Source organism: Rattus norvegicus, chromosome 7 (assembly GCF_021556685.1).
Source record: "Rattus norvegicus strain SHRSP/BbbUtx chromosome 7, alternate assembly SHRSP_T2T, whole genome shotgun sequence".
NCBI lineage: Eukaryota > Metazoa > Chordata > Mammalia > Rodentia > Muridae > Rattus > Rattus norvegicus.
The window spans coordinates 72,806,653-72,828,927 of NC_141540.1; the positions used below are offsets into that span (position 1 = coordinate 72,806,653).

The 22,275-nt window shown below is 46.8% G+C and overlaps 3 protein-coding genes across 7 annotated transcripts; 2 read left to right on the top strand and 1 right to left on the bottom strand.

The window, feature by feature from the left end:
• The first annotated feature begins 26 nt into the window (after positions 1-26).
• On the top strand, positions 27-4,849 carry Ddit3 (DNA-damage inducible transcript 3). 2 transcript variants are annotated; one of them, NM_001109986.1, is made up of 4 exons: positions 27-124; positions 2,620-2,667; positions 3,833-3,990; positions 4,293-4,849. In NM_001109986.1, the coding sequence occupies exons 3-4, from the start codon at positions 3,853-3,855 to the stop codon at positions 4,659-4,661; spliced, it is 507 nt and encodes a 168-aa protein (NP_001103456.1). In that variant the 5' UTR covers positions 27-124; positions 2,620-2,667; positions 3,833-3,852; the 3' UTR covers positions 4,662-4,849. The 2 variants fall into 2 exon arrangements, with proteins under 2 accessions (NP_001103456.1, NP_077048.2); NM_024134.2 differs by lacking the exon at positions 2,620-2,667.
• LOC134479709 (DDIT3 upstream open reading frame protein) lies at positions 62-2,661 on the top strand. The gene is made up of 2 exons (NM_001447257.1): positions 62-124; positions 2,620-2,661. The coding sequence occupies exons 1-2, from the start codon at positions 62-64 to the stop codon at positions 2,659-2,661; spliced, it is 105 nt and encodes a 34-aa protein (NP_001434186.1).
• Mars1 (methionyl-tRNA synthetase 1) lies at positions 4,788-22,100 on the bottom strand. Of its 4 annotated transcripts, none has more exons than XM_087556412.1 (22): positions 21,967-22,100; positions 21,024-21,114; positions 20,824-20,902; positions 20,608-20,742; positions 19,748-19,823; positions 19,356-19,534; positions 19,102-19,208; positions 15,235-15,351; positions 14,926-15,129; positions 13,734-13,935; positions 12,296-12,370; positions 8,734-8,904; positions 8,504-8,599; positions 8,266-8,383; positions 7,806-8,019; positions 6,500-6,631; positions 6,313-6,417; positions 6,030-6,216; positions 5,457-5,528; positions 5,300-5,323; positions 5,121-5,213; positions 4,791-4,998 (listed from the first exon to the last, which is right to left on the bottom strand). In XM_087556412.1, the coding sequence occupies exons 1-22, from the start codon at positions 22,073-22,075 to the stop codon at positions 4,852-4,854; spliced, it is 2,733 nt and encodes a 910-aa protein (XP_087412538.1). In that variant the 5' UTR covers positions 22,076-22,100; the 3' UTR covers positions 4,791-4,851. The 4 variants fall into 4 exon arrangements, with proteins under 4 accessions (NP_001121131.1, XP_087412538.1, XP_087412539.1 ...); XM_087556413.1 differs by having other exon boundaries at positions 17,667-19,208; NM_001127659.1 differs by lacking the exon at positions 5,300-5,323 and having other exon boundaries at positions 4,788-4,998; positions 21,967-22,085.
• Between the last annotated feature and the right edge of the window lie 175 nt (positions 22,101-22,275).

The following is a 22,275-nucleotide window of genomic DNA, read 5'->3' on the forward strand; positions in this document are numbered from 1 at the left end:
AAAAGATACTCGCTCTCCGCTCCAGAGGTCAGTATCTTGAGTCTAATACGTCGATCATACCATGTTGAAGATGAGCGGGTGGCAGCGACAGAGCCAAAATAACAGCCGGAACCTGAGGAGAGAGGCGAGTACTGACTCCGTCTACCCCTTACTTTCCCATCCTCGCCAACATAGCTATTCCACAAAGTTAGAGGCAACTGTCCTTGAGGGTGTAGCCCCACCCCTTCCACTGTGAGTTTGTAGACTGAGGGGCGAGTGAAGGCGGGTAATTCCTGATTCGGGAATGGTGCTTACAGGCCACCTCTTTGGGCGATTGCATTCCCGTTCCCTTGTCTCAGGTTGGTCCCTGCTCTGCAAAGGGACTCCGGTTGCCTTCGGAAATTTGTCTCAGTACTGACCATTTGCGGGCCATCTTAGGCCTAGGCGGTTCGCAGGAAAGGTGGGGCAACAGGACACACCCCCCAATGTTGGGGACTCCGGCTGTTAGCACCTCTTCTCCACCAGCCTCATTCCCCCCAACTCTTTCAAGCTGAAGCGCCTCAGGGACCACCAACATGGCCACTTTAGTAGCTGTCTCTAACGTTCAAGACAACTCAAAGACTGACAGATCTTTGCGAGTGGGGGTGCCGGTGGGAGGAGCATAGATGGGTTTTTCCCTTTTCCCCAGAGGTTTCTGGGTTTCCGTACAAGAGAGCAGCCTGGGTCTCTTTAACTATGGGAAATTACTTGGGATCTCTCCAGGGTCTTCTGCTTCTCTTAGGACTGATCTCTGCTTCTTTCCTCAGTCCTGTCTCCCAACTAATCTCTGTAACCGTTGCATCAGGCCAGCCCACTGTTTGTCTCTGCACCCTCAGGCCTGGGGCTCCTCTGCTGATGAAAGCCAGGTCCCACACACTGGAAGACCAAGGAGTTTTCCCTAGAGGACAACCCTGCAGAGAAACACTCAGGGCAATATTGCGTCTGCAGTCCCCAGAGACAGGCAGCTCAGCTCTGCCTTTGGGCTCAGTGGGCTTAGTTGTTCTCTATTCGTTCCTAACAAATGCCTAATAAGCACCCACTATGTGCCAAGCATTTGGGGATCCAGGGTATATTAGAAGCAAAAGACGAAACTGTTCTCAATAAAACTTACATTTCAATGTAAAGCAAAAGGGGGGAAAAACAGAAGCAGGGAAAAAATAGTTCAGGATGGTGGCTAGAGGTTTTATCATTCAGGAATTGCCTCAGTGGGTGGGTGAGATGGAAAGAAGGCAAGCCTGTGAGCCAAGCAGGTAATGTGGAAGAGGTTTATAGAAGGGAGAGAAGGAGCAGAAGGGTTGAGATGAGTGTGCCAGTATCCTTAGGAGCAGGGCAGTGAGCTGGACTAGAGTAAGCAGGAGAGGGTGGTGAATGGAAACTCAAGTAGCAGGTCCTGTAGAGCCTTGCAAGCATTCTCAGGATGCTAGTCTTTCAACAGTCCTGAAACAGGAATCCATTGGGGGATCTGAGCAGAGGAATGTCCTAAATTAAAAGGGTTGGGGAAAGACCCCATGCATTTAATTCCAACACTCAAAGAGGTAGGAGCAGGCAGAGCTCTGAGCTCCAGGCCAGCATAGTCAGATCCTAACTCAAAATAAATACAAAAACAAAGGGTTGAGTGTGTAGCTCAATAGTAGACTGCTTGCCTAGTATGTAGAGGGCCCTAGGTCAACCCGCAGCCATGAAAATAAAAAAGACAAGAATAGAAACAGGAGATCTTAGCTGGAAATAATGGCAAATGCCTTTAACCCCAGCACTTGAAAGGTAGGTAGATCAGAGTTCAAAGCCAGCTAGTCTACAAAGTAAGTTCCAGGACAGCAAAAGCTACACAGCAAGACCCTGTCTAAAAAAAAAAAAAAAAAAAAAAAAAAAAAGATTTCAAGGCTTCCAAAAATAATCTAGGGAATGAAATGCATAATGCATGGTAAGTTTACATCTGGAAATAATGAGAAAAAGTGAGAAATATTTAGGTTTTGGGTACTTCTAAAGAATATTGAAGTTGCCAGTGCTTTAGACTGAGCTGTGGTATCTGAGAAGGGAGGAATTAAGGATACCAAATGTTTGGCTTTAGGCACCTATAGTTGCCATTTAGTAAGAACTGTACCCCCTTGGTAGGAAAGGCCTTTTGTGTAAGCTGAATGCCTGCTCAACAACCAAAAGAGATGGAGATCCCAGGGCAGGTCTGGAGGCTAGGATGGGAATGGAGTTTAAGCAAATACTGCTGAAATCTCTCTTCCCTGTATTTTAGTTCTCACTTTGGCAGATCTGAGGTCTATCTGGATTTAGAGAAAACTTAGTTGGCCAGGACTTTGCTATTATGTAATCAGGACTACAAATGTCAGCAACTAAAAATAAAGTTAAGCATGCCTGTCCTTGGCTTCAGGGACACACACACACACACACACACACACACACACACACACACACACACACACGAGCCTCTCTGTGGCCTGGTCTACAGAGTTGAGTTCCAGAATTCCAGGATGCCCCGGGCTTCACAGAGAAACTGTCTCAAAATCCAATGACAGAAATTAAGAAACCAGCTAGAGAAAGACCAGTAAGAGGCTAGAGGTAAAGGACCTGTTTCTTCCCCTTTCTCCACAGTGTTCCAGAAGGAAGTGCATCTTCATACACCACCACACCTGAAAGCAGGTAATCTTAGCCACCCTCCCAGTCAGCTCCTAATGCTGCTCAACTTGCTTTGCTGGGATGAGAGTTAGACCAGGCCTTGACCAGAACCAGCTTTTGCTGTCAGACCATGTCTTTCTCTGATCCCATAATGTTGTTTTAGAGCTGGCTTGTCTCAAAGTCAGCCTCAAAAATGGCAACTGGTTTGTTTTCCCAATTCTCAGTCCACACCAAGATTAACCCCAAAGGACCTTTAGTTCAAGCTTCCCACACAAGAAAAAAGGAGTACAAATAGCTTGGTAATTGCCCCTAGAAATTACCAGTAGTGTTCCCAAGTGAGTTGAATACTTTTACTGTAATCCTGTAATATGTATGCATAGCCAGGCACAGTGGCTCATTCCTGTATCTCAGAACTTGAGAGGATCCTGAAGTTATCTGTAGTAAATCCCTCTGAATAAAGGGTAGGTTCTGTCAGGTATAGTGATGCACACCTTTAGTCCCAGCACTTGGGAGTTGATCTCTTTGAGTTTGAGGCCAGCATGAGTTCTAGGACAGGCAGGGCTACACAGAGAGACCCTGTCTCAAACAACAAAAGAAGACTGGCAATAGAGTCTGGAGAGAAAGCTTATCAGTTATGCATGCTTGCTGCTTCCTGCTGTACCTAAATCAGGCTTCCTGCAGCCACATCAGGTGGTTCACATAGCCTGGAACTCCAGTTCCAGGAGAGCCAAAGCCTCTGGCCCCAAACACTGATCATGTATACACATGCAAATTAAAAGCTTGAAACAAAATAGTAGAGATAACTAAATAATATTGACATTTACTGATTTAGTTCTTAAATTACATTTATTTGTTTGGGGTTTGTCTGCTGGCCATGGTGTGTATGTGATCATCTGGACATTGAGAGTTGAATCTGGCAGTATTAAACCCAGACTGCTGGGCTTTGGTGGTAGCCATCTCCCCATCCCAACACTCATTTAGTTTGTGTGCAGTGGTGTGCAGGTCAGAGAACAACTTGTGGGAGTTGATTCTCCACCCCCACCCTATTCCAATGTGGCTTTCAAGGAGTGACAACCTATGTATGCCCTTACCTGTTGTGTAAGACCAGTGCACTTTAAATTCTATATGTTAAAACAGGCATGAGATCAGTTCACCAACTGTGGTGAATGGAATGTATGTCCTTTTTCAGAAACCGGTCCAATTACAGTCATGGCAGCTGAGTCTCTGCCTTTCGCCTTTGAGACAGTGTCCAGCTGGGAGCTGGAAGCCTGGTATGAGGATCTGCAGGAGGTCCTGTCCTCAGATGAAATTGGGGGCACCTATATCTCATCCCCAGGAAACGAAGAGGTGAGTGCTGTCTTCGGATGGGCAAGCAGGATGATGGCATGGACCCATAGCCCCAGCACTCCCCCAACCCCACCCCCCCCAGAGCTGGGGACCGAACCCAGGGCCTTGCGCTTCCTAGGCAAGCGCTCTACCACTGAGCTAAATCCCCAACCCCGCCCCAGCACTTTTAAAAGTGCCAAGAGGCTCAGTTCATGGCCAGCCCAAGCTAACCAAGTAAAAATAAAATAAAACCCAGTTAACTGGCGGTGTATGCCTCTCCTGAAGTAATTAATATCCATCTCCCCTTCTTCATTTTCTTAAAGGAAGAATCAAAAACCTTCACTACTCTTGACCCTGCATCCCTAGCTTGGCTGACTGAGGAGCCAGGGCCAGCAGAGGTCACAAGCACCTCCCAAAGCCCTCGCTCTCCAGATTCCAGTCAGAGTTCTATGGCTCAGGAGGAAGAAGAGGAAGATCAAGGAAGAACTAGGAAACGGAAACAGAGTGGTCAGTGCGCAGCCCGGGCTGGGAAACAGCGCATGAAGGAGAAGGAGCAGGAGAATGAGAGGAAAGTGGCACAGCTTGCTGAAGAGAACGAGCGGCTCAAGCAGGAAATCGAGCGCCTGACCAGGGAGGTAGAGACCACACGGCGGGCTCTGATCGACCGCATGGTCAGTCTGCACCAAGCATGAACTGTTGGCATCACCTCCTGTCTGTCTCTCCCGGAGTGTACCCAGCACCATCACGCCAGTGCCAAGCATGTAATCTCCAGTGCACATGCTGAGGAGGGGACTGAGGGTAGACCAAAGGAGAGGGGCTTGTACACTGTACATTCTTTATTACTGTCCATACCCAGTAAAGTGACTTTGTGTGAACATTCTCTCACTTTTTCTTCTTGCCTTTCGGAGTTTCAATGGGCTTCCCCTCAGCCAAAGCCAACTGTTTCTTTAGATCCAAGAGTTTAGCCACTTCTGCAGCAACCTGGTTCTTGTCTGCCTTCTGTGCTTTCAGTTCCCGAACTATGTTTCCCTGAGAAAAGAATTGGGGTGAGGGGGAGACAGCAGTCCCATGACACAGCAGTCCCAGGACACAGCAGTCCCAGGACAAGGACCTGTGTAGGTTCTGTACTTCTCAGGGTCAAAGCTTCATACCTGTTTGGTTACCTCATCCACCAGCACTTGTATGTCCTGCGACCCTGCTGTAGTAACTGCCTCAACAACTGCTGGCTTGGGGGACCCTTTAGCCTGGAGAAGAGAAGAGAATTATTACTTGCTGCCATAAATACCCTCTGGCCTCCAGTTTCACGTAACATCTCAGAGGAAACAGTTACCTGTAACTCCAAAGACTCTTCTAGCTAAGACAGGAAAGAAACATAAGTGAGGAAGCAGCAAGGCCAGAGGTAGAAAGAGAGGAGTCAGGATACTTAGGGAGATCAGGAGGCAATCCCAGGGCTTTTGCTGGGTGAGGGCACAGTCTAGGTTGCTCACCTGGCCCCCTCCAAAGCGCTGCCTCAAATTTTCAATCTGGTCATTTTCCAATTTCTGGAACAAAGGACTGACCTGTTGGAACAAATATCAGAATCAATCACCGATCTGCAATGATTGCTCAATCTCCAGAACAGCACACAGAGATGCTTCCCACATTAAGCTTTCTGACGTTATCCCAGATGCTTTAGGAGAAATAGGAGCATGACAGAGTGAGAGTTTGCAAAGGCAGCAGTCACTGCGGAGGAACCGGATTCTCCAGTGGGGAAGCACAGGGCACAAGGGGACACCATCAGTGTTAGAGCAGAGGGCTGTCGGCAGCACCAGGCCATGGTGTTTTTTACAGGACATTTCTGTTCTCTACACTCCCTGACTTCCGGCAGGAACAGCGATAAGGATATACAGATAGCACTACACTCAAAGCCAGAGTGCAGAGTGAGGGAGGGCTTCTGAGGACAACTGTAGAGCCCCACACCTAAGACAGACATTTAGGTCACTACTAACATCACCCCAATGGCAGCACTGTAAAAATAAGGATTTTAAGTGGCCAGAGCCACCAACATCAGTGAGACCTACTGTGCCAATTCGGTGGCCTGCTGGTAAGGTACAAATGAAGCTTGTGGCAAGGATGCGGCAGGCTGCCTCTGGGAGCTGGAGCTGGGTCTGAATGGTGGAGCTGACTGTGGGCATGTACGGCTGGAGCATGACAGACAGCAAGGCAGCTATGTTCACTGCCATTCCTGTCACCGTGCCTGCCCGCTGCCTGAGAGAGGGAGAGGGAAAGGAAGAAAGAGATGTCAAGGCCACAGGACGAGGATGTCATTTAATTCCTATAACCAGCCCTAGCTCCTGAACACACCTGTCCATCTCATCGCCTTTAATCCGTTTCCAGGGCTCATTCACTTGAATATATTGGTTGCCATGCCGAGATATGGTAAGGATACTGCGCAAGGCATCCCGGATCCTGGGAAGGGAGAAGGCAAAGTACACAGGATTATGAACCATACCAACATATTACTGACCGGACGGAGTTGGAAGTTACTTACCGAACCTTTTCCAACAGCTGGTGATAGCGCTGGAGTTCCCAGGAGACATGTGCCACCAGGCGTCTGTCATCGTGGGTCAGCACCATCTCAGGCACACAACCCCCAAAAAACTTAGACACGAACATGCCAGCTCTTGGGGAGAGGGGAAAAAAAGACATTGTTATTGCCCAGTTTTCATAGAAAAAATTCATCCACAAGTCTTCATGCTTGGGCCAGACAGATGTCTCATGAGGTAGATAAAAGCTGCCATCAAGCTTGATGACCAGAGTTCAATTCCTGGCATCTATGTGGTGGAGGAAGAACTGAGTCAGCTTATACACTGATGTTCACTATCGATCATACCCCACACACAAACCGTAAATAGATGTTAAATAAACAACCAAACAAACAAACAAGAAAACGGTTCTCGTGGCATGCCTGTGCAAGCCTGGTAACTCCTGGTCCTTCAAACTAGAAGTAAGGTTAAATTCTATATTCTCTCCCAAGAATGTAATTCTGCAAATAGATGAATTAAATAATTACACAATATATTTTTAGAAGTATTAAGAATTATCAAGTTGGGGCTGGAGAGATGGCTCAGGGGTTAAGAGCACTGACAGTTCTTCCAGAGGTCCTGAGTTCAATCCCCAGCAACCACATGGTGGTTCACAACCATCTATAGTAAGATCTGATGCCCTCTTCTGGTGTATCTGAAGACAGCTACAGTGTACTCATATACATAAAATAAATAAACCTTTAAAAAAAAAAAAGAATTATCAAGTTGAAGTATGTTTTAAGTTCACAAATATTCTAATGAAGCTGCTAAATGTGGCCAAGGGCTGCTGAGCTAAAGGTCCAGAACGTTGCCTGAAGCGTCTTAAGTGCAGGAGGCATGTGTCTGTGTGTGCTGAGGATGAAACGTGGAGATCTGAATGTGCCACAGCAACACTGTCACTGAGCTGTGTCTTTAGCCCAGCATATTCTTTACTTTGCAGAACAGCTGCAAGGGCAGAAACAGCAACGGTAAAGAGTGAGTTACAGTACAGCTCTGACACCAAACAACCTCTGTTCACAGAAACAGTCAGTGATCTGCAGGCTAACTTTGTTGTGAGGAGAGCATGCGCCCCCAGTTCTAGAAAGGCCTTTAATAAAAATATAATACATGAAGATTGCTTTGTGACCAATTCATCAAACCACCTGGCTGCAGCTGACCCACCTCAGCGCACAGCTCAGTATGTGCTGTGGCCAATCCCATCTCCTTGCCTCCAGCCTCCACCTACTTAGCCGTCCTCCCTGCTGGGTGGAGAGGTCCACCAGATCCCCCTACCTATTGATGAAGTTGCCCAGGTTGTTAAGCAGCTCAGAATTGTTTTTAATCAGCAAGTCTGTCCAGGAGAAGGCACTGTCCTGGCCCTCAGGCCGAATGTATAGCAGATAGAATCGCCAGATGTCAGCAGGGATCCCTGTATCTTGGGCCATGTCTCCAAACACTCCTATCCCCCGGCTCTTAGAGAACTTCCCGTCCTCGTAGTTCAGGTATTCTGGAGAAAAGAGGACCAAGTCATGCCCTCCCTCTCAATGCTCCCACCCCGCCATTGTCTCTGCCTGCACGCCTAGGTTCAGTCTTAGATTTTGCTTTCCAGTTCTCATTCCCCTGTGGATGGCGTTCTCAGGCCTGTTTCCCGTCTCAATGCCTAACGGAGAACCAGCGCGTCTCCAGGCTCCTCCACGCATCGCCTTGGGCCTCACGCCCTGGGAACATCCCACAGTGCTCTGCCAGGACCTACCTGTAGCGATGAGGTTCTTGACTAAGGTGTAGTTATCCTCAGCTCCTAGGGCTGAACAAGGAAAGACCAAGCCATGGAAGGGAACATTGTCTTTGGCCATGAACTGGTAAAGGTCCACCTTGGAGAAAACATTGGGACATTGCCTAAAACTCTCTTCAGAGGAGCAAGCACAGGACCTACCTAACACCTCTTACCTAACACCCTGTCCCCACAGACAGTCTAACTGAGCCCAGCTTACTTGTTCTGGATTCTTCCACCATCTCTCCCACTGGTCTGTGTAGTTGGCTGTGATGGACAGATAGCCAATAGTAGCATCAAACCAGACATAAAATACCTGCAGGGAAACAAATAGAAACCAACCCAAAGTTTCAGGCTAAGAGGAAATATCAATTTTTTAATCAGGTAGCCTATGAATCCAATCCTGCAGCTGAACGTTTTAAGCCATGACTAAAAGCTAAAGGTATTTACCTTGTCCTCAAAACCTTCCAAGGGCACAGGAGTTCCCCATTTGAGGTCTCTGGTGATGCATCGTGGCTTGAGTCCATCTCGAAGCCAGGATCGAATAATGAACCTGGCATTGGGTGTCCAGTCACTGCCAGGCATCGTCTTCCCCAGCCAGTCCTCCAGGCGCTTCTCTAACTGAGGTGCAAATAAAAACACAAGACGGACACAGGACATGGATACAGGACATAGTCAGACTGGGTGGCACCAGGGCTGGTGAGTCAAATGTGAGTCAAATGTGGCACAGTTGAGTCAGTACTACATGAGTAAAATTAAAAGATTCATGACTTCAGGAACATCTAAAAAATTAACAACTTTATTCAACAAAAATGCCACAGCCAAGCTATGGTGGTGCATGCTTTAATCCCAGCACCTGAGAGGCTAGCCTGGTCTACAGAGCACGTTCCAGGGAAGTGAAGGCTACACAAAGATACCCAGTCTAAAAACAATTCCGTGTTTGGGGATTTAGATCAGTGGTAGAGCACTTGGGGTCCGTCCTCAGCTCCAAAAACAACAAAACCCTTGAGTCTTTAAGATATATCCATAACGATATGATGTCTGTAAAAGCAAAATTATATTGAAACTAAACTGAGTACAGTGGTATGTAGTTTATAATTCCGGCTACTCAGAGACAGAAGTCAGAAAACTGAATTTAAAACTTGTGAATGCTAGGCACACACTCAAGCCCCAGCATGTTTACTTATTTCATGTGCATCTGTGTGTATGAGTGTATGTGCACACCCACATCCATGGAGTCAGAATCAGTTTTTTCTACTGTGTGGGACCAGGGATTGGTGGCAGACGTCTTTACCCAGTGAGTCATCTCTCCGAACACTGTTTTGTGCTTTTGTAAGGCAGGATGTCACTGATGTAGTTTCAAACTCACTCTATAGGAGAAAATGGAACGAAGATTGAAAATCCTGATCCTACCAGTTTTCTACTGCTGGGATCACATATGTAACACCTAGGCCAGAAAGAATTGGTCTTTAAAAAAGAAAGATTAATTACCAAACAGTCAGTTCAAATCATATCTATGCAAGCAACACTGAAGCGACTCCACAGGTTGTATATTTATGTAAATGGTATGTATGTATGTATGTATGTATGTATGTATGTATGTATACAAAAACAATTGAAGAAAAAGTCATGAGAGGAAGCAGTTGGAGGAAGGGAAGGAAGTGATATATTTTAATTTTTAAAAAAGCTGAGGGGCTGGGGATTTAGCTCAGTGGTAGAGCGCTTACCTAGGAAGCGCAAGGCCTTGGGTTCGGTCCCCAGCTCCAAAAAAAATAACCAAAAAAAAAAAAAAAAAAAAAAAAAAAAAAACTGAAACAGCTGGACAGTGGGGGAACACACCTCTTTCTAATCCCAGCATTTGGGAGGCAAAGGCAGGCACATCTCTGTGCATTTGAAGCTAGTCTGGTCTACAGAGTGAGTTTTAAGACAGTCAGGGCTACACAGAGAAACCCTGACTCAAAAAACCAAAAACAGAAAAATTAAAAACAAAAATTCTCAGTTTAGATGACTAAATATGGTATCTGAAGTGTATGTATACAATGAAATATTACAAGGCCATCAAAAAAACTGAGATTAGGGGACTGGAGAAAAAGCTTAGTGGCTGTGACTGTTTACATGTGCTCATCCCAGGGAGTGGCACTATTAGAAGGTGTGGCCTTGTTGAAGGAAGTGTGTCACTGTGAGGGTAGGCTTGGAGACCCTCTTCCTAGCTGCCTGGGGATGCTCAGTCTGTTCCTGGCTTCCTTCAGATGAAGATGTAGAACTCAGCTCCTCCTGCACCAGGCCTGCCTGGATGCTGTGATGCTGTCATGCTCCCACCTTGATAATAATGAACTGAACCTCTGAATCTGTAAGCCAGTCCCAATCAAATATTGCCCTTTAAGACTTACATTGGTCATGGTGTCTGTTCACAGCAATAAGACCCTAACTAAGACAGTGATTAACAGAACTTGCTGCTCTTGCCAAGGACCTGGGTTTGGTTCCCAGCACCCACTTGGCAACTCATAACCATCTGTACCTCTAACTTCAATTCAGTTCCTAGTCCTAAGAGCCTTTTAATACAGTTCCTCATGTTGTGACCCCCAACCATAAAATTATTTCATTGTTACTTCGTAACTGTAATTTTGCTATTATTATGAGCAGTAATGTAAATATCTGATATGCACGTTATCTGATATCCAACCCACAGGCTGGGAACCACTGCTGTGAGGGTACTCTAGGCATGTGCTGAAAGGGACACACGTGGTAACAGGGATACATGCACGCAAACACCCATACACATAACAAAAATCTTTAATTTTTTTTTTTTTTTCGGAGCTGGGGACCGAACCCAGGGCCTTGCACTTGCTAGGCAAGCGCTCTACCACTGAGCTAAATCCCCAACCTCCATAAAAATCTTCTTAAAAAATAAAAACAATTTTGGAATTAAAACTTTGGAATATGGGGGCTGGAGAGATGGCTCAGCGGTTAAGAGCACTGACTGCTCTTCCAGAGGGCCTGAGCTCAATTCCCAGCAATCACATGGTGGTTCACAACCATCTGTAATGAGATCTGATGCCCTCTTCTGGTGTGTCTGAAGACAGCTACAGTGTACTCATATAAATAAAATAAATAAATCTTTAAAAAAAAAAAAAAACTTTGGAATATGAATGGTAGATGAAAACAGCTAGGCCTGGTTCTATATCTGTCTGTAATCCAGTACTTGGGAGAAGGAGGAGGAACATCAGGAGTTCAAAGCCATCTTCAGCTAAATAGTGAATCCAAGCCTATGGACCGTGAAGGAGAAAAGGTCTAGGGAGTGGGCCTGGGACTCACCTTGTGCTCTCTAATCTATCTCATCAGAATAATGTGTTTATTATTTTTTTTTTTTTTTGGTTATTTTTTTCGGAGCTGGGGACCGAACCCAGGGCCTTGCGCTTCCTAGGTAAGTGCTCTACCACTGAGCTAAATCCCCAGCCCCTATTATTTTTTGAAATACAAGTCTTAATATTATTTTGCCCAAGTTGGCTTTACATTCATGAGTCTTCTATCTCCTGCTTCAGCCTCTTTAGTGCTGAGATGGCTGGGAGTAAAAGCACATAGTCACACAACTGTGCCAGGTCTAAGTTTTGCCTAGTACCAGTTATTGAATAGAGTGACTTGGACAAACTAGGCACGAGGTCTACATAAGCTGTGTTCCCGAGCATCTATATAAATGACTACTGGAAATAAAATACTCTTTAGGGGATCCAAGTCACCATTCTAGTGCCCATACTAGGTGGCTCACAACTGCCCATAACTCCAGCTCCAGGAGATCTGACACCCTCTTCTATCCTCTTTGGGCACCTATCTATACACACAGCACATAGGCTCACATGCATGTGCCCTCATGTGTACACACACACATATACAAAATAGAGAAACAAAACAATAAAACTGGGCATGTGGCACACATCTAAAAATTAAAACAAAACTACTTGAGAGTGGCTGGCTACCAGTGTGTGTGGCTGCAGCCCAAGGAGGCCTAACTTACCTTAGGCAAGTCTAGAAACAGGTGCTTTGAGGACTTCACCACAGGGTGGGAGCGGCAGACTTTGCACTGAGGTCTCTGTAAGGACAAATTCCAGAGGGTGTGATCCTGGTAGGAGCATGCAGGATCAGGGCTACAGAGGAGGGAGACTGTCCAGCCTCACAGCTCAGGACTAGCATATCCCTCCAACTATGGCCTCCTGTCAACAGAGACTTGTGTGTGCTCACTGCTGCAGCATCTGCTCCCGAGACTCAGGTCCACGGCAGTAGTGAGCACTCTCAGTACCAGTCGGTTACAGAGCACCACACTGTAATACTCAGCTTGTGAGGTCTGGGATGGTGCTGTTTTGATCTATTTATTTTGTGTGTGAGTGTGAGCAAGTGGAGATCAAGTCTGTTTTCTCCTTCCACCATATGGTATCTGGGTGTTTTTATGTGCACAGCCATCTTGCCAACCCCAACCTAAGGTATGAAGGTGAAACATAGTGTCTCATAGCTCATCTGAAATCCACATCTATTTCCGACTGCTTCTTTAGAAGTCTGTAGGCACCTCATGCTTTGCAAAGCCAACATTACCGTTGCATCCAGCTCTGAATCTTGCCTATGTTCACAGACAGCACTAACCACGCCTCATCTTCCCTACTGTGTTGCTAGGGTTCAAAATCAGGACCTGACCCCTGCTAGCCAAGTATTCTATCACTGATCTACACCTCCAGCACAAGCCAAAAAAACATCTTAACTGTCCAGCACTACAGTCTTCTTCTAAAGCTTTTCCCCATTTCTCTGTACTAGTGACAGAGTACAAACCAATATTCTTAGCCTCCAGGGCTTTGACCTCATTCCTTTTTCTTTTTTTTTTTAAATTTCTTTATTATGTATATGAATACACTGTAGCTATATCTTCAGACACCAGAAGAAGAGGACATCAGATCCCATTACAGATGGTTGTGAGCCACCATGTGGTTGCTGAGAATTGAACTCAGGCCCTCTGGAAGAGCAGTCAGTGTTCTTAACCGCTGAGCCATCCTTCCAGCCCCTCATTCCTTTTTCTACCCCATCAGTTTTCCAGCACCATAGCTTTCCACTCAACTAGAGTAACACTGAAGCTTCTTCAGTGTCCTAGCAGGCTTCTGTGGTCAGCACAAGATCTTAGGTACTAAACATTAAAGTTCTGGCCAGGTGGAAGTGGTGCAAACTTTTAATCCCAGCACTCAGGAGGCAGAGGCAGAGGCAGATGGATCTCTTGTGAGTTCCAGTCCAACCTGGTCTACAGAGTGAAACCCTGTCTCTAAAGAAATATCCTGACCGGTCTGTCTTTTAGGTACAGTGGTACGTTCATCAGGGCCTGCAGCTCCCCGAGGTCAAGTCTGAATCTGCACCCCCTTTCCTGTTCTCATAAATCATTTTGTTTCCTTTGGGCTTCCTTGAGTTCTTCCTTTTACCTTGAGCTCAATGGCATTGATGAGCTTGCCACACTTGTCACACTGGTCACCCCGGGCCTCTTCATAGCCACAAAAGGGACACACTCCCTCCACAAAGCGGTCAGCCAAGAAACGTGCACACTGCTCACAGCGAAGCTGCTCTACAGTATCTTGCAGCACAAAACCCCGTGTCAGCAACCTCTGGAAGATGTCCTGTGTGATTCTAGCAAGGCCAACAAGCAAGGGATGAGAAAGAACAGCCAGACACGCATAGACCCTTCCTGTACTGCTCTAACCAGAGACCTGACCTCATTCAGGAAGAAGTCTCCCACAGTGAAGGCCTATCCCTAGCTAGAATCCACTGGGTGTGCTCATGGCGCTCTCCAGACACCAACTGCCTGGACACACTCCTCCACCTTTACAGTTATTCTTCTGCTTATTCTACATTTACATCATGTTTGGTTTGTTTCATTGGTTTTGAGAAAGGTCTCACATGGCCAACACTAACCACCACTTCAACTCCTAGTCCTCTGCCTCCGCCTCCCAAATGCTGTGATTATAAGTGTGTGACTGTATCAAGCTGAGTCTTTTTTTTTTTGTTGTTCTTTTTTTCGGAGCTGGGGACCGAACCCAGGGCCTTGCTCTTCCTAGGTAAGCGCTCTACCACTGAGCTAAATCCCCAGCCCCTCAAGCTGAGTCTTATGTTTGGATTCAGGTCTTCATTCAGCTTAAGGGTTGAGGTACACAACAGCAGCAACTGTCCACCTGTCTGTCTATAGCTTCTCTAAGGACTTGATTGGGCAGAGAAGAATGAATCTGTTATAAATACACAGAAGTAGGGAGGAGCTGTTTTTAAAGACTCCAAGCTGGGTGTGGTAGCACATACTTGTGCTTCCCAGCCATTGGAAATCTGAGGCAGGAGGATTGCCCCAAATCTGAGACCACCTTAGGCTAGACAGTGAGACCCTGTCTTAAGACCAAACCTCCTAGGCAACCAGAGGAAGGAAGCACTAAATGGCAAGGAAAGCAGGAAGCCCTTTCCTTTCACTTCATCAGGCCCTACCCTTGTCCCTGTTCAGCCTCCCACCCAGGATACACTGTAGGGCAATGCTGGGAACCAAAGCCCCTAGTCACTCTGCTCCTGTCTTTGCGGTATCCTCGTTACCCCCAACTTCTCCTTGAGTCCATTTCTGCCTCATCATCAGGAACCTACTTGGTCTGCAGAGGAGTGGTTGTGCGACCGAACGTATCAAACGATATATTGAACCAGCGGTAGATGTCAACATGTATGGCGTGGTATTTGTCACAGATTTCTTGTGGGGTTAGACCCTCTTCCATGGCCTTGGTCTCTGTCGCAGTACCATACTCATCTGTGCCACACAGATAGAGGGTGTTCCACTGGCGAAGGCGAGAGTACCTAGAAGGAGATGGTGGTCATGGAAGGACTCCTCCGGTCCCAGGCATCCATTTCCCGAGGCCCATTCCGCCCTCTGGAGGACTCTCCTCCGGCAGCTGGCTCCACCTTGCAAAGACATCAGCACTGAGCACACAGCCAATGATGTTTCCAAGGTGGGGGACATTGTTGACATAAGGGAGGGCACTCGTGATGAGCACATTCCTTTCTCCAGGCACAGGCAACCTGGTAAAAAAGAAGAGACAGACTAGTCCACAGCAGAGATGCAAACACCATAACAAGTGTACAGAAGACCAAAGGACTAAATCCAGGTAACTCAGATCAAAGTCTTTCCCCATAGGTTGCCAGAGCTATGATCCTAGTGAGGGCTCTGCTCAGCTGGCAGGCTTCAGGTACAGCTCTGTGCACTGTATGTACCTCGTAACAACAGCTCCCTTTGTCACTGTCAGTACTGTAGCCCACTCCCAGGCACCGACACAATTCTCCCTGGATGTGTCTGTCATTCACTTCCCAGCTCTGACCTCTTCTTACCAAGTTCAGGCAAGTCACTACTTGAGATCATTAGAGCTTGTCTGTCCCCACGTGAATCAAAGCCAATCCTTTGCTATCCTGACTCTTATCTCCCTAAGCCATTTCCTCCTGGCCTAACCCAAACCACGTGGTGTGGTGCATTAAGTGCTTGCTGCATAAGCATGAACACTAGAGTTCGAATTCTATAGACTCTACAGAAGGGCCCAGCAGGTGCGGTGGCCTGGCTATAATCCTAGCACTGTAGAGGTAGAGCTATGGGATCCTGGGACAAGCTGGCTAGCTAGACTGGCCAGAATCAAAGAACTCCAGGGGAGCACAAGACCCTGCCTCAGTAAACAAAATGGATACGAATCAAGGAAAACAGCCAATCTCTCTCTCTCACACACACACATACACACATACAAACACATATACACCAGTTCTGCCTTTATAGACACTACCTCTTTTCCAAAGTCCTTTCTAGTCCTGCTCCTCAATCTGCTGACTGAAGTCACTCAAACCATTACCCTTTCCTACACTTTATCATCCTCAGCAGCTCAGCCACACCCACTGCCACCTCTGCAGCACTAACACCTTACCAGAGCTCCTGTCAACTTTGCACCCACTGTCCTACAGCCACTGGCTTCCTGATCCCCTCACTTGTCTGCTCCAGCTGATGGCATATATGCCAGTCAGATGGCCCATCTACTTCAAGGAACACTGCATAGCTAAATTCTTCCAAGAGCACATTCATCTCTTGGGCATTCTTGTTCTTCCCTCCCATAACTGGATCCCACTACCTGTTGTAAAATGCAATTTACAAATCTTCAGGAAACCTTTCGCTAACACTGGCCTTCAAGTCTTTGCTGCAACCCAAGTCCTCAGCACCATAAAGTATGGAGGTCCTTTACTTAATCCTTAAACTTGTCTCTTAATTTAACCCATGCACACACACTGGTTACTGTGGCAGGCCAGAAATATAGGCCAGTGTGCCTGGCTCTGCCAGGAAAGAGGTCCCATTCTATTATCCAGTAGTTTTTATTCCTAGGGATATTTTTCAGTTCTAAGACAAACCTGCGGTTACAGACAGATCCAAACCCAACATAACTGAGCCTCTCCTCACTCCCACCTATGACAGGAGACTAAGGCACAGCTTATAAACAATATCAAAAAAAAAGCAACAATACATCAGCTATAACAACACGCTATAATAAAAGTTGTTTAAAACTTATGGATGGAGCAGTGGTGGTTGAGACGGATGGATCTCTGAGTTCAAGGCCTGTCTGGTCTGCAGAGCAAGTTCCAGGACAGCCAGGGCTAGCTACTTACAGATTATTTCTGGAGTTTTTCCATTTAAAATTTTCAGGGGCTGGGGATTTAGCTCAGTGGTAGAGCGCTTACCTAGGAAGCACAAGGCCCTGGGTTCGGTCCCCAGCTCCGAAAAAAAGAACCAAAAAAAAAAAAAATTTTTTTTTCAGACCTGGGCAAAGCTTTGGAAAGCAGAACTCCAGAGCCGGAACTGGTGTGTGACTGTTGACTGGGTTAGTACAAGGTACAAAACACAAAAGGGGTCTGAAGGAGAACAAGAAAAGCGGCACAGCCCAAGACACCCTGGGCTGCTGAGAGAACGCAGGCAACACAAGGGCTTGCAGTGCAAGTCTGCCATCCTGAACTACATCCTGGCAGCCCAAAATAGATAAACTGACTTCTGCAAAATTGTCTCTGATCTCTACACACATACACTGTGGTATGTGTCTATCTGCATTCTCTCTCACATACAACGTGCGCACACACACACACACACGTAAGTAAGGTCTTTATTTTTACAGTACTGAAGATTGAGCCTAAATCCTCATGCATGCTAAGCAAAATCTCTTACCATTGATCCTTGACCTTTTTGCTTGACTAGTGGATGGTTGTTAGTGATAGGATCGAGATATAGCCAAGGTTGGCCTAACCTACTGGTCCTCCTGCCTGCTGGGACTAACCTGCTTATAACACCACAAGTAGCTCCCAAGTCATCATTTTACCTTTTAAGACAAGGTCTAAGTAAGGTGCCCAAGCTGTCTTGAGTTTGAAATTCTCCTGCCTCAGTCTCCCAAGTAACTGGAATTACAGGCTAGGTCAAAGGCAGCTGGCTCCTCTTCTGCCTAGGTAAATACCTTAGCCAGAAGGAACATATAAAACAGTAGATCTCTTGGTTATCTGTTAGACACACATGTGATACAGTGTATCTCTTAGTGACAAGTTAGCCTATACACGCATTTGAAACAATGTATCATAGCACATATCTTTAATCTTAGCAGAGTAAAGGCAGAGACTGACAGAGCTCTGAGAGTTCTAAAGCAGTGTGGTCTACATAGAGTTCCAGGCCAACCAAGGCTAAAGTTTGTCCATAAGGTAGAAGGGGGAAGAGCTGCAGAGACAGGGAAGGGGTTGCTGCTCCTGCAGAGGATTCCCAGTCTGATTCCCAGTACCCACATAGTGGCTCATCTAAAACTCCAGATGCCCTCTTCTGACTTCCATTGGAACCAGGCATGCAACAAGTGCAAATACATTCTTTCATGCATTCAGAACACTAGGACAGATGAAATAGAAACAAACTAACCCCATTATTTTTTGATTGGTTCAAGAATGCCTCAGCACACATATGGAGGTCAGAGGAAAACTGTGTACAGTCCATCTTCACCTTCTGCCTTTATGTCTGTGGGTTCTGGGTGTCACACTCAGGTTGCTAGCTTAAACAGAGTACCTTACCCTGCAAGCCTTCTCATGGACCCCCCTAAGCCAGCAGCACCTTGTAAGAAAGGCTTAGCTGGTTCTTGGGTGTAGTTCTATGGTCCTAGCACTCAGCGGACAGGGGCAAGAGAATAAAAAGATCATTTCAGCACAGTGCGTTTGGGGCTAGCCTAGGGTAAAAAAGATTTTCAAAACAGAGAGGCCTTCAGTCTTGTGATTTATTTTTTTTCCTCACACCATCCTATTCTTTTCCTTCATGGAACTTAATTAAAATTCATGGGTTGGGGATTTAGCTCAGTGGTAGAGCACTTGCCTAGCAAGCGCGAGGCCCTGGGTTCGGTCCCCAGCTCCAAAAAAAAAAAGGGGGGGGGGGAATTCATAAATATAGGTTGGAGAGATGGCTCAGTGGTTAAGAGCACTGACTGCTCTTCCAGAGGTCCTGAGTTAAATCCCAGCAACACATGGTGGCTCACAACCATCTGTAATGAGATCTGTTGCCCTCTTCTGGTGTGTCTAAAGACAGCTACAGTGTACCCACATACATAAAATAAACAAATCTTAAAAAAGAAAAAATTTTTTTAATTAAAAAATACACAACTGTCAGTTTTGTAAACATCTTTCCATCCTACTTGAATCAATATTCCATGAGGAAAGAGGGTTAGCCTGCTTTGTTACATGGCAGCAGTGCCCAGTTAGGAAGACAAACCTCATTCCTGGTGTACTCACACTGGATGCTGCTGGGGCTGTAGTGGAGGTAAGTTTTCCAGACCCTTCTCCCAAGCAGCAACAGCAGCAATGATGTCCTCCTCAGACAGGGTAGCCAGCTCTTCCTCCTATCAGGAATAAACAGGACGGGGACACAGGGTAAAGAAACTCACTTCTTGCTCTCTAGCAACTAAGAAGGTGGCCACAATCAACATGTGCCTCCTAGATACCTTCTACCCTAAAGCCCTGAGAGGGTGCCCTGCCCAGTTCCAAACCTCAGGTTCATTGCTGACAGCTCTCCCCTCAGGAGGTAGGGGCTGGGGCTGGGGCTGTTTTTGGAGGTAGGGACGCAGTGCCAGGACACCCTGCTGTTTCAGCACAGTCTCTGCAGCTCGCTGACATGGCTCCTGGGTACTTAGTGTCTGGAACCAGCTTTGTAGGGCACCCAACTCCTCTGTGGATGTGACAAAGAAGAACAAACATAAGGATCAAGACTGTACAGGCAGAAGTGGACCCCCTCCCTCTGGAGGCTTCTCCATGTTTTCCCCAGTGACCTTGGCTATACCCGTCAAACTATACCCTGAAGTGAAAACTCAACACCCTACTGTTCTACAGCCCTGTACCAAGGGCTCGGGTTTTGGGGTGAAATGACATGTATAATTCTCACCAGGGAGGTAAGCTGGGTCTTGCAGTAAAGGATATAGTGCTCCCCACAAAACAATGTCAGCTAGAGATTCTGTGTCCTGGTTGGAGAAAGAAAAAAGTACACAGATGAAATATTCATATATTTCCTGATTGCAGCAGCTAATGTTTGCTGTGTTCTTTTGTTTTTCTTTTTTCTTTTGAGAGTCCTGGCTGTCCTTGCCAGTCTGCCCTTACTTGCAGAGATCTGCCTGCCTCTGCCTCAGAACGCTGGGATTAAATGCACGCACCACCACCCCAGCTTTCATTAAGCTCCTATGCTCCTGCACTCGTGTTTGTTTGTTTGTTTGTTTTAGGTGTCACAGAGCTCTAGCTGGCCCTTAACTCCTATGTGCCCAAGGATGACTTTGAACTTCTGATTTTACCTCCCAAAAGTCAGGAGTACAAGTGTGTGCCACTACGCAGAGTTTTTATTTATGTACCAAGTACTAGGTGGGACAATGTGTGCTTTCCAATAATCCTCACGATGACTCTAAATAAGGCAGGAACTATCACTTCTATTTCACAAAGGTTTAAAAAAAAAAAAAAAAGCAACCAAGGGCTAACTGTGGCACACGCCTCTGATCCCAGCACCTGCGAAGCAAAGACAACAGGCCCCCCCTCTTGAGTTTCAGGCCAGCCTGGTCTACATAGTGAGTTCCAGGACAGCCAGGGCTAACAGAGAAACCTTGCCTCAACAAACAAACAACAAGAATTAAGAATTAGTGAGTTTAAGTAATATGTGGCAGTTACCGTGGCTAATAATTAGTTGTTTGGATCTAAATACACCCCTCCCACTAAGTCCTGTACCATAAGCCTTCCAGACCCCATTTCAAGCCAACTCACCCCTGCCAAGAAAGGACAGTTTTGCCGACTCAAGCTGTGATCAATGTGAGTCAGGACTCTCCGAAGTGGGCCAAGTACATCTTCCCCTTTTTTGCCTTGAACCACTAGACAGTATAGGGCAGCAGACAGAACCGGCTAAAATGCAGGGAAAATGGGTCAGGAGATTCATACAGAGGGAGGGCAAGTTGTCCTCCCCTCCCTGGTACATGGATTCACCTGCAGTTCTGTTGCTTCCCATTCCAGCCATTGGTTGGTAAGATCATCTTGTTCCCAGCCGCATAACAGAAAAAAATATCTGCCCAGGGAGAGAAAATAAGGGTTCTGGCTAGTTTTGTCACTGTTTGCAAATAAGGTAGCAAAAATATCAGTGAGGCTGGCCTGCTACAATCTAGCCACTTCCCCACACCAATACTGACCGGCAGATTGCACTAGCAGAGAAGAGGTAGTTGCCGCTATCCAGCTGCAAGACAGGGACCTTAGGCCGGGTAAGAAATGGTACCACACACTCTGAGACAGAGAAAAATTGGTGAAAATTAGGGGTAAGGAAAATAATGATTTGGGCTGGAGAGGTGGTTCAGAGGTTAAGAGCACTGACTGCTCTTCCCGAGGTCCTGAGTTCAAATCCCAGCAACCACATTGTGGCTCACAACCATCTGCAATGATATCTGATGCCCTCATCTGGTATGTCTGAAGAAAATAATCATTTGACATTACATTGTGTGCCAGGAGCCTGGGTTTTCAATCTACAGTTTCCAAGGTAAGAACACTAACTAAACCGGGTGGGATGGGTGAGGTGGGTTTGGAATATGCTAGAGAGGCCAGCAAGGGTCCAGCTGAGACTGCCAAACAGGTAGAGTCTACATAGAGGTATGAATAGTGCTGCAGCCAAGCGGTCACAGTAGAACAGAACTGATAGAGCTGGGAGGATTTGAGAAGAGAGCTCTTTGAAAGTCACCCAAAAAATAGGCAGGGAATAAGCGATAAACTTCAAGGACCGAGCGTGCACATGTCTGTATTGAGGTCCTGGAAGGAGAAAGGAGATTCCGAAAAACGACACAGGGGTGGTCGGAGGTTGTCATGAGAGTGACCGGATGGAGAGGGAGTTTAGCATGATAGGTGGGAGGGAAGATTAGAAGACAGCGGAGTGGGGCAGGATCAAGAGGGGAGACTTAAAACGAGGCATAAGGAGTATAGTGAGGGTAACTATGGGAACTAACTTAAGAAGGGTCGTGGAAAGAAAGGTTGGAGTGACCAAAATTAACATTGGGTCTATTGGGGGACGGGCACTGACTGGAGCCTGGCAGAGAACTGTGAGATGAACACCCTTCACCCGCCACCCACCAGCAGCCACTCCAGTACCTTCGGGGCCTACGGTGCTGATGAGCAGCTCCGCCCGGCCCCGGGCCCTCGCGGCCGCAGCCAGCACCGGCAGGCTACCCGGGGAGCCTTCGCTCACGAACAGCCTCATCGTGTCTCGGAGCCCACGCTGATGCAACCGGAACGGGCCTCCAGCTTCTGGGTTAAGCTGCAAGGTATATAGGGAAATGGAGTTCTGGGGCGGCCGCACGCTCGCAGTCAGCTCCAAGAAAGCCGACTATGTATCCCATCATGCACCAGCACAAAACAGGAAATGGTTACCAATGAGAACCGGAAGTAGGTAATGCGGGC